Source organism: Bos grunniens, chromosome 13 (assembly GCF_055505025.1).
Source record: "Bos grunniens cultivar Pamir isolate PY7600 chromosome 13, Bosgru_T2T1.0, whole genome shotgun sequence".
Taxonomy (NCBI): domain Eukaryota; kingdom Metazoa; phylum Chordata; class Mammalia; order Artiodactyla; family Bovidae; genus Bos; species Bos grunniens.
Genome location: NC_141177.1, coordinates 34375871 through 34387768, shown reverse-complemented (window position 1 = coordinate 34387768; position 11898 = coordinate 34375871). Strand labels below are relative to the sequence as shown.

General features: G+C 43.3%; 1 protein-coding gene across 1 annotated transcript; it reads left to right on the top strand.

Moving 5' to 3' along the window:
* Window positions 1-740: 740 nt before the first annotated feature.
* BMP2 (bone morphogenetic protein 2) lies at window positions 741-11898 on the top strand. The gene is made up of 3 exons (XM_086331076.1): window positions 741-883; window positions 2031-2380; window positions 9911-11898. Exons 2-3 carry the CDS (start codon window positions 2038-2040, stop codon window positions 10753-10755), a joined length of 1188 nt encoding a protein of 395 aa, XP_086187202.1. The 5' UTR covers window positions 741-883; window positions 2031-2037; the 3' UTR covers window positions 10756-11898.

Below are 11898 nucleotides of genomic sequence, written 5' to 3'. Positions count from 1 at the left end.
CGAAGACCGGCGCGCTGAGCCCGAGCGCCGCGATGCCGATCACCTCCCACCGGAGCTCGGGGACCTGGAACGCGCCGACCGAAGTGTGATCGGACCCCAGGCTGGCCACAAAGGGTACAGTGGCTTGGCCTGGGGGCGAAGAGACCGAGGGGAGAGTGCGGCCACCCGCCTCAGCGGCCCGATACTCGGCTCGACTCGCCGGAGAATGTGCCCGAGGACGCCGGAGCGCCGGAGCCGCGGTGGTTTCAACTGGCTAGCGCTAATGGGGGTGCTCTGGAGGAAGGCAGAGTGATGCGGGGGGGCAACTCGCCTGGCACGGAGATCGCCGCTGCGCCCTTCCCCGGACCCGGCGTCGCCCAGGATGGCTGGCCCGAGCCATGGGCCGCGGCGGAGTTAGCGCCGAGCGCCCAACCCTCGCCCCCAGAGTCCCGGAGCCGGCCCAGCGCGGGGCCACGCGTCCCGCGGGCGCTGGTTCCTAAGGACGACGACAGCACCAGCTTTTCCTTTCTCCCTTCCCTTCCCTGCTCTGCACTCCTCCCCCTGCCCGCTGTTGTTGTGTGTCAGCACTTGGCTGGAGACTTCTTGAACTTGCAGGGAGAATAACTTGCGCTCTCCACTTCGCCCCGGTGCCTCTGCCCCAGCGGACCAGCCTCACTGCCTGCGAACCCCGCCGCCTCTGCCACTTCTCCGCCGGGCCCGACCCGAGACGCCGCTCCCTGCGTGCTAGGAGGGACTGCCTGGCCGGCACCCGGGAGAAGGAAGAGGCGAAGGAAGGGAACCGGGTCCCCGCGCCAGGTCCTTCAGCCAGAGCTTTTTCCATGTGGAGGCTCTTTCAATGGACGTGTCCCCGCGTGCTTCTTAGACGGTCTGCGGTCTCCTAAAGGTGACAACGTGGGCCGGGGCTGGGGGTGGGCACGGGTCTCCGGCGGCCGCAGCAGCTGAGCCCCTCCCGGGCCAGGCCTGGCGGGACGTAAACAGAACAGGTCCACGTGCAGCAGAGCCGCTGAGGGGACACCCACATCCTACCGCCCCTGGCGACCTTAGGCTTGGCCCTCCTGGCTCGCACTCTTCCGCCCCTCCTCCCTCTCCCTCTTCGGGATTTTATTAGGGCTGTTAACACTTGGATGATTTTTTTTTTTTTTTAAGTTAAAGAAGTCCCTTCTAGAGGGTGGCCCGTGGATTTCACCCGTTAGCTGCCAACCTGTACGTCCTGCCGTTTTAACTTCAAGTTTCTCCCGGAGAACTGCTCTCTCTACTCAGAGCCGGGTCCCATTTAGGAAAATATTATACGTTGGGATTCTCCCTGTTTTTTTTTTTTTTAACCAGGAATGCAAGGGGGGCAGTTATTTCGTGCTACCTTGAACTGACACGTGAATTAACAGATATCAGTCATCTACCTAATAGGAAGATACTTGTGTATATTTACTGCATAGGAGGGGGCGGGGGGAGGGGGGATGGAGTGGCCTGTCCTGACATTTCTGAGGTTAGGTTCGGGTCACAGGTTGCGAGTGATTTCGGAAGTTGTGTCCTTGAGTTTACTGGCTCTGGAAGTTACAGACCCTGTGTGTATCAGGAAGTTCTATACCGTGCCTGTAAGGAAGTCATATGCACCATTTGTGCGTGTTTATACGCAAGTGAGCGCTGTGTGTTTGGGTTAGGTTAGGGGACGGAGGAATGTGAGACTAAGCGATGGTTTTCCCAGGTTCCCTATACAGCTGTCAGCGTGAGTGTCACAGGAAAAAAAAAAAAAAGTGACAGTCACTGACGCAGCGTGGGGTGCGGTGGGGGGCAAATCTTGACGGGTTGAGAATGGGATGGGAGCGGGGAATAGCCATCTGGCTCAGGAACTAGGTGTTCTTCCATTCTCCCAAGCGTTTGAGCTTCAGCTCCTCTTAAGTATCCCCGCGAGTGTTGTCAGCCAGGTGGGCACCCTGGAGGAGGAGGCAAATGGACGGAGCGGGAGCCCGCGGGGGCGGAAGGGGTGAGGGCTGGGCGGGAAACTCCGTGACTAATATCGGCCCTGTCCGCAGGTCGACCATGGTGGCCGGGACCCGCTGTCTTCTAGCGTTGCTGCTTCCCCAGGTCCTCCTGGGCGGCGCGGCCGGCCTCATTCCCGAGCTGGGCCGGAGGAAGTTCGCTGCGTCTGCGGGCCGCTCCTCATCCCAGCCTTCGGACGACGTCCTGAGCGAGTTCGAGTTGCGGCTGCTCAGCATGTTCGGCCTGAAGCAGAGACCCACCCCCAGCAGGGACGCCGTGGTGCCCCCCTACATGCTGGACTTGTACCGCCAGCACTCGGGCCAACCCGGTGCGCCTGCCCCGGACCACCGGCTGGAGAGGGCAGCCAGCCTCGCCAACACCGTGCGCAGCTTCCATCACGAAGGTGAGGCGCGGGGCCGAAGCTTGGGGGCGGAGACGGGGGCGGGGAGTCGTCCGGCAAAGCGCCCCGCCGTGGGCAGACTGCAGGCATCCCTGGCAGGGCAGCTTGGCCCGGGCGCTGCAGACATTTCCCTGTTTGTAAGAACCTTTCCGAACCTGGCTTTCACGCACTGCCTGTGTGGCGGGAGAGCCAGGGATTCCCTTTCGGTAAATCGGCACTCTTTTCCTGGCTTGGAGCCAGAAGAGCGACTCCTCCTCCAGGAACTGGAGAGAAATCAAATGATGGGGAAGATGAGGGCAAAAGGCATGCCCCTAGACTGCGAAACGTGTAAGAATTCCTTAGGAGAAGAATGAGAAGGAGGGGGGCAGATTGGGATCTCTTCACGTCTGTTTGGAAGCCTTTGCTCTATAAATCTGCTTCTCTTGCTTAAGCCAGGGTTTCAGGCATGACAGCGCCAAGGGCAGAATTTTCAGAGATAGTATTGAAAAATCAAAGCCCAGGGCCCCAAAGTCTTTCTAATGTACAGTAGATCTGGGCCTGGTTTGGAAGATTTCAAATCCCTATCTAATCCTCGTGGGAGATCAATTCCCCAATCAATCTTACTGTTTCCACAATGACTTTCTTGTCTTCTGCTTAAATCTGAGAAGAACTTCCTAACAGAGACAAGGCTAGCCTTCAGATGAAAGCTTTTCCAGCAGCTAGCTGCTTGTTTTCCTTTTAGTGCATTGAAATGTGATTTTTTTTTTCTTTTATGATACTGGATGTGGTTTTTCTAAGGTAGGGTATTTCTGCTTGTTTCATCAGAAAGGCATTTAGTGGATTTGAAATGTCTTAGAGCAACTTTTGAGACCTGTTGTACCAAAGTTCTTAGGGCAATTACTCAAAAATACGTTCCACTGCAATTCTTTTTTTACACTTTTAAATGCTCCTTTGGCTTAACACATTCTAAACAGAGCCCAGGTTGCTTCAAGTTCTAGAGGAGGATCCAAAGTTGTATATCACAGAGCAGCCACTTGTAGAATATTGGAGAACTAGTATATAGTTCCCTTTTTCTTACCTTGCCCTGCCGAGGTGGTCGGTTTCAAGTGGAAATCTGTGCTCTGATATAAGCAAATCAGTAGTGTCGCAGCCAGGCGTTTTCTCCCAGTGTGGAAGACTTACACTGTGAGAACAGCAGTTGATAGTGGGAAGGGGTTGTAAAGGCAGGTTACATTACTTCATCAAGGCAGCTATACCTAATGAAGGGGACATTGAATTGATAATCAGTTCATTTTTCAGCACGTTTCTAAGGGAGGTGCTCTCTGCTAGCAGAAATTAGTTTTGGAAGGAAGAAAGATCTCATATTACTCCTTCAAGTTTCATCTACTGAAAGCACAAGTTGTCTGTTGTCATGTAGAAATGTTTTTGTTCATGTACATTCTATCATCACCACCTTGGAGTGATTTTACATCCAGCTCATCATTCCCAACTGATGCTGATTAGATTTGTTTTTCTGGATAGAAAAGTAATACAAATTGCTATTTTGGCTACCTCTCCTGGAGATATAGCAAGGAAATCATTCTTTATTTTTAAGGCCAAGAAGGTACTGTGTGTCTCTTGGAACTTAAAAGGAAGATAGATCATTTAAAACATTTGACACCTAAAAATACTCAGTTGCATGACAATCCCATCAGTGAAGTCTCCATATTTCTCCTTCCTCTTGAAGTGCCTTGACCAAATCTAAACAGGCAAACTTAATATAGTGCGTTATTTTAACTTAAATAGCATACTTGAGCTTATAAGTTAGAATTTATGTCTTTAAACATGTTAAGTGTTATGTGCCAAATAGTACAAAAGTTACCAACTTGCTTAAAATCAATTTGTAATAACTTCAGATTTTAATGCAATTAGATGATAGAAAAAAGCTATGTAATGTTTGCCCCAAATTTTAACAAACCCATTTCTTTTCTTGTTATGACTAGCATATAATCAGTATGCTACAAATGGCCCTTCTTTTGAAGACCAGTTCATTTTTGTATAACCCAGAATTGGGTTTTTGTAAATATTCTTGTTTATAAAACATCCATGCGTGACACTAAAAAGTCTTTTAGCAAATCATGTGACTAAGGCTTAGGGTTTAAGAGCAGAATTTGGTTCCTAGAATCTTCATAGGTGTTTATTTATTAAAGGACCAAAGGATCCGATTACAAGAATTACCTGTTGGTTTTATTTGTGGGCAGGATCTGGGTGATTTGGTGAAATACAAGACAAGAAATATCATGGTGGCATTCTTTCAACCCATGTGAGAAGATAATGGATCCACATTGTAGGTGCTTAGACACAGAAATGATCAGTTGTCATTTCTATTAAACTTTCTTTAGCACTTTCTACAGTGGCTTTTACTTGGGAGAGCCCAAGTACTGCAAAACATTTTCTTTTTTCAAAGTTGTTAAAAAGTACTTCAGCCCCATACGCCTTTCAGAACTGCCACTGAGGATTAAAAAATCACTTCTTTTAACTGGAAAATGTTCTTTGCTTTGCTTATAGTTAAAAGCACATTGAAACTGGTTGACTTCATTGGCCCTGCAAAAAAATCTGTATTATTTCCTGTCAGATTGGAATATGGAAGGACCACGTGCTTGCTCTCCAGACTCTGAAGGACACAGTTCTCTTTTTGCCTGAAATAACTTGAATTATTTGCCTCTATGACTAAAGCTTTGACTTAAAGATTAACCTATTTTCTACAAATGTAATTTTCATGAAAATACCCAATTAAAAGGAAAGTTCAGGAAGCAACTACTGCCCTGTGAAGGAACACTGATTTCCAGTACAACACTTGGATTCCCAATTGAACACTGATTCCCAGTATGAACACAAATTCCCAGTACAACCAAAGGATTTGCACACATATACCCACCAAACCAGTGTTCATCTGGGGATGCTTCCCAGGTGTCCCCAGGTATTTCAGCGTGAATTGGAAAGGCCTCCTTTATGTGGAACAGGCATTCTGTTGGGAAATGCTCATAGATGGAGCCTTTGGTGCCCCTGGAGAAGACAATGGCAATCCACTCCAGTATTCTTGCCTGGAAAATTCCATGGACTGAGGAGCCTGGTAGGCTACAGTCCATGGGGTCGCAAAGAGTCAGACATGACTGAGCGACTTCTCTCTTCTCTCTTTGGTGCCCAGAGAGTTCTTGAACTAATGGTTTACATGCTGCTTCTTTTTTAGTGGTTCGTCTCTGTTCCCTGCTGATCCCTCCTCATTGAGCTATTTTGTCTTTTTTTTAAAGACTTGACCTTTTGTATCTTTCACCAGGTAGGCAACTTATAATAAGAGGGCCCTGGGTCATTCCACAGGTGTTGGGAGTTAAGGGTGTGCAGAGGCCAAATCAGAGTTAGTGAATGTGACCATGTTCTCTCTTTTAGCTGCCATCTCCTTTGTTGTCTTTAATTTTTAAAGGATTCACTTGAACCTTTTGTATTTAATCTTTTTTTTTCTCCTTGATGCATTAATTCTCTCTCTCTTTCTGTATATATATATACATTCTCTAATCATTATTTTATATTTTGGACATAATTATTTTTTAATCTCCACTACTTTCATTTTATTTCAGGACAATAATTTCCAACCTTACTGACTAGCTAGAACATTTGCAGGTTTTCATTGTTGTTTTCTAAACGAACGTTTTTTATTCAAAGATTGTTGCAAAATTCTCAAAACGTAATGACAACTCATTTTTTGCTAGAACTCATCATACTGTGAAAGAAAAAGACAGCCACAGAATGAATATCAGTGGTTCCAAACAAGATCTGCATGTCCCAGTGCCTGCCACTTTACTTTTCTGCTTATTTAGTTCTGTCTGCTTCCTGCATCATTTCTATTCCTTTAACTGGGACAGAGCTCACCCTGTGGATTTATTTGTATTAAATATAAATCTGCCTCTGTTGGTTTTGACTTTTGCTTGAGTTTTTGACTCCTCCCCCATGTTAGATGGTGCCATCTAGTGGCCAGAAACCTGGGGCCTACCGTAGGCTCAACTGCATAGCTATGCACTGTGACCTTAGGAAAGTCACATAACCTCTCTGAGCTCCACTTACTTCATTTACAAAATGGAGCTAGTAACAGTTTCTCTCTAATTGATCTGTCATAAGGTAACTCATATTACCCTGGTAATTCATATTCTCCCCTGGTCTAGGGAAGAGGAAATCAAAATGAGCTTAGGCTAGCTGTGGGAATTCAGTCTTATCTTTGGATTATTTTGATATAGATGAATAACTGACAGTGTAGATGATTAAGTTAGAACTTTGCTTTTAGGAGAGAGGTTGAATGTCATTTTTACCATATTTTCCCTTACTTTCCCACATTTTTGCACCCATAGCTCCATTTATTTGATTAAGAATTTAAAAGTTCAGGGACCCACATCTAAAATACTCTGGAATCCTCAGATCCCTTGGCAAGTGCAGCTTATTCAATAAAGATTATTTACATATACCTCAGAGAAATGTACAATACCTACTTAGGTAAGTGCTCCGTTATTTTCAGAATCCCCAGGCTTGATGTGATGATTTGTAACTTTATTTCATTTCAAAAAGTTCAGATTTTTTTCTACCTTCTAGAAAAAATTCATGTTCCTTTGCAGATCAAAGGAGAGGGTACCGTAACTTTGGTCAGTTTTCCTGGGTTTGGGAATTCCTGTGATCTTCTGACATATCTCTGTGACCAGAGTCTGCAGTTAGGAGTCTTGTAGAAGTCTTTGAATTAAGAAGGGATAGTGGTCCGGTAGGGATTAGGTTGACTGAGATGAAGCTGCAATATTGGAGAAAGATCTTCACATTACTAGTTAATATTTAATAGTGTCAAGTTTTTTCCTTTGCTAAGTGAGTCTTCTTTTGCCACTTATTAATACCTCCAATGAGATTTTGGAGCTCCTGATATTGCCTTTTAATAGGTTAAATCTAGTTGAATTGTGGGAGTTTTATATAATTCAGTAATACATTGGTCTTTTGGAGGGTTATTGTTCTATTTGGGCTTCCCAGGTGGCTCAAGGTAAAGAATCTGCCTGCCAATGCAGGAGACACCAGTTGGATCCCTTGGTCAGCAAGGTCCCCTGGAGGAGGAAATGGCGATCCACTCCAGTATTCTTATCTGGGGAATCCCATGGACAGAGGAGCCTGGTGGACTACAGTTCATGGGGATGCAAAGAGTTGGATATGACTGAGCATACATTCATTATTGTTCTATTTAATGCCTCTTTTATACCCATCCTCCTCGCTTCATTTACTTGTTTCTCATGCTTACCTGAGAGATTGTTCATCTTCTTCCTGGCTGTGTGTGATATTTTTCTGGGCTTGTTTGTCAATACAGCTGTTCCACAAAGGCCCCAGATAATGTGCCTTTCTTTCCCCTCTTTAAGAAGAGCAAGAAACTCCTGTGTTCTGAGATCAGCGAAGTCAGTTGCTTGGGGCCAGGTCTGGCTTTGGGTCATTGTGTCTGGAGGACGCTGCTGATTTTTACATCACTCTTGTTTTCTCTGGTAGCTTCTCTGCCAAAAGTGGAAACATCAGAGGGCTCCTGAATTGCAGGAGGTAAACACAATCCTTGATATTGGAGGAGGGCTCTGGTTGATTGGTGGGAGGGTTATTTTAAAATAGTGCCTGGTCTGAAGTACCATTAGCCAGGCAGCAGAGTTTAGAGCTCTCCCAAAGATAGCCCTACAGGTGTGGGTTAGTCCATGTCTAAGGAGAGGAGCTTTAGATCTACTCATCCATGGCTTCAACTCTTACTCCTTGGCCAACACTAATGGTTCTTCTGTTCATCTTTATATTATTTAACAAAAAAGGCACTTTGTTTCTGGAAGTTTATACTTGAACATGAAAAGCATTCTTTAAAACCTTTAGGCTCAAAGAGCAGTTCCCCAGCTTCCAGCATTCCCTTACCTTCGAGCTGCTGGAAATACTGAATCTCAGGCCCCACCCCAGACTCACCAGTTGAATCAGAATCTGCATTTGAAGAGTTAAGGTGTCCTAGGTGATTTGCATGAAGGTTAAAGTTCCCAAGCATACCATTAAAGCATTCCTCCTTAATTTAGTGTAAACCACCCCTGTTGACCTTAGCTTGCGGTAATGACTGTTGCTTTGATGATGAAGGTTTGTAAGGTAGAACCTTTGAGGGAATGATCTGATTATCCTTTGCTAAGATACCTAGATTTTGTGAACAATGAATAGCTATTTGGTTTAGGAGAAATACAACTATAAAATCAATGAAAAATGATTTCCTCTTATGGTGATGACATGGAACTGTGGCTAAATTGATTTTGCTGGCACTCAGGTTGGATCCTGAATGAAGCAGGTAAAATTTGTTGACAGTGAAATGACAGGATGTGGTAAAGCTAGAAGAAAGTAAACCCAAATATCTCAAAATTCAGTGCTATTCACTATAATTTAATAATAATGTGTACTTTTTATGAATTGCAGACTAAACATTCAAGGTGCTATGTTATATTGTTTGTTCAAAAAGCAGTACTTAAAATTGAAATTCTAGAATTTTAAATCAGGAAGAATTTTCTACATATAGCCCACTTAAATGACTATTTTAAAATAATGATAATAGATACAAAATGATTATTCTGTATTTAGATTATCTCTTACATCATGAATATCATAATGGCATTTCTGTAAATTTTCATAAATTTAGCAGGGGGTTTGTCTGTATCCTGTAGCCTATTATTGGGTGTGTGTATATAACTATTTGGTTTGTTTGTTTGTTTTGTTTTAAGATAAAGGAATTATAAATAGAAGAGAATCATTTTTTCCCAAAAAACGTCTGAAATGAGATTTTTATTTTTGAGGTCATAAGGAGGTTAGAGAACAAAGTTGGGAAGTTAACTTCTCTTGAAATTGTCCAGCCTTAATTACTACAGTGTCCTAGTTCCACCCTTAGGTTTCCAAAGAAGCAGATCCCTTGTAAATGCCTTTGTTTCTGGACTTTTGAGTAAAATAGTAGGGTGTACTTTGCAAAATGTCATCGTTGATGTTGAGTTTCAGAGTCTTTAATTAGGAAACTGAAATCTGTATATCGAGATTTGTAAATCATCTAAATTGCAGAGTAATGTTTTAGAATACCGCTTAAAGGATTGACATTAAAGCCTTTTTCTTTTTAAGAAATGCAATAATTTCCTCAAATCCTCACTCATTAGGCCTCTACTAACTACAGTGCTGACTTTTTTTTTTGCCCTAAAGTCTGTGAATTCCAAAGAAATGCTTCACCATTCCCCCCATTATTATAGCCACCTGGAAGCAGTATTCACATATTAGATTAAAAAAAAATGACAATGAATTGTGAAATTTTGTTTCTTAGTGTATTGACATAAATGTATGGAAAAGGGAGGATAGTTTCTTTATCTAAAGGGGAAATTGTAATTTTCTGGTTGCAGACGTTACATGGGTTGAATCAAACCCTGAAGTGATGTTTATAAATCCTTATATACAATCAGACTGTCTTACTTGCCTTACTGAACACTTTTTCTTTTTTTCCACTTTTTCATATCAAATTAGAATCTTTGGAAGAACTGCCGGAAATGAGTGGGAAAACAACCCGGCGATTCTTCTTTAATTTAACTTCTATCCCCACTGAGGAGTTTATCACCTCAGCAGAACTTCAGGTCTTTCGGAAACATATGCCCGAAGCTTTGGAAAACAATAGCAGTTTCCATCACCGAATTAATATTTATGAAATTATAAAACCTGCCACAGCTAACTCCAAGTTCCCTGTGACGAGACTTTTGGACACCAGGTTGGTGACTCAGAATGCCAGTAGGTGGGAGAGCTTCGATGTCACCCCCGCCGTGATGAGGTGGACCGCCCAGGGGCTCACCAACCATGGGTTCGTGGTGGAGGTAGCCCACCCAGAGGACAGCCATGGGGCCTCCAAGAGGCATGTGCGGATTAGCAGGTCTTTGCACCAAGATGAGCACAGCTGGTCACAGATAAGGCCCTTGCTTGTCACTTTTGGCCACGATGGGAAAGGACACCCTCTCCACAGAAGAGAAAAGCGGCAAGCAAAACACAAACAGCGGAAACGCCTCAAGTCCAGCTGTAAGAGACACCCTTTATATGTGGACTTCAGTGACGTGGGGTGGAATGACTGGATCGTTGCACCGCCGGGGTATCATGCCTTTTACTGCCATGGGGAGTGCCCTTTTCCCCTGGCCGATCACCTTAACTCCACGAATCATGCCATTGTCCAAACTCTGGTCAACTCAGTTAACTCTAAGATTCCCAAGGCATGCTGTGTCCCAACAGAGCTCAGCGCCATCTCCATGCTGTACCTTGATGAGAATGAGAAGGTGGTATTAAAGAACTATCAGGACATGGTTGTCGAGGGTTGTGGGTGTCGTTAGCACAGCAAAATAAAATATAAATATATATATATATATTAGAAAAACAGCAAAAAAATCAAGTTGACACTTTAATATTTCCCAATGAAGACTTTATTTATGGAATGGAATGGAGAAAAAGAAAAACACAGCTATTTTGAAAATATATTTATATCTACGAAAAGAAGTTGGGAAAACAAATATTTTAATCAGAGAATTATTCCTTAAAGATTTTAAAATGTATTTAGTTGTACATTTTATATGGGTTCAGCCCCAGCACATGAAGTATAATGGTCAGATTTATTTTGTATTTATTTACTATTATAACCACTTTTTAGGAAAAATAGCTAATTTGTATTTATATGTAATCAAAGGAAGTATTGGGTTTGTACATAATTTTCCAAAAATTGTAGTTGTTTTTCAGTTGTGTGTATTTAAGATGAAAAGTCTACATGGAAGGTTACTCTGGCAAAGTGCTTAGCACATTTGCTTTTTTTTGCAGCGCTACTGTTAAGGTCACAAGTTCAAGTCCAGGAAAAAAAAAAAGTGGATAATCCACTCTGCTGACTTTCAAGATTATTATATTATTCAGTTCTCAGGAATGTTGCAGAGTGGTTGTCCAGTCCGTGAGAATTTACATCCTTATTAGGTGGAATATTTGGATAAGAACCAGACATTACTGATTTAATATAGAAACCCTTCCCCTAACCCTTAATTTGCAGAAAGAGTAAAGCAAGACCAATATAAATAATTAGGAAAACGATGAACCTACAGGAAGGTGAATGATGGTTTGTTGTTCTTTCCTAAACTAGTGACCCCTTCAAAGGAGCTGGACTGGCCAAAGTATTAAATAAAATATAAGATTTCTTCATTATTGATATCGTGATCATGTATATTTAAAATTGATATCTAGTGGCCCTCGTGAAGAGTTGGAAATCAATTTGTATTTCACTTTTACCTCACCTGGGAGCTCTTTATGCTCAGAAGGACTCAATTTTCTAACTTTGCCCCCCACACAGCAAAATTGTTTTCTGCCTACCCCAGTTCTCTGTTCCATCAGCTTGTTTTTCTTTCTAAGGTTATGTGTTTAAACACATTTCTCCAAATGTTAAACCTATTTCAGATAATAAATATCAAAGTTCTTTCATTTCATTCTATAAAGACCAA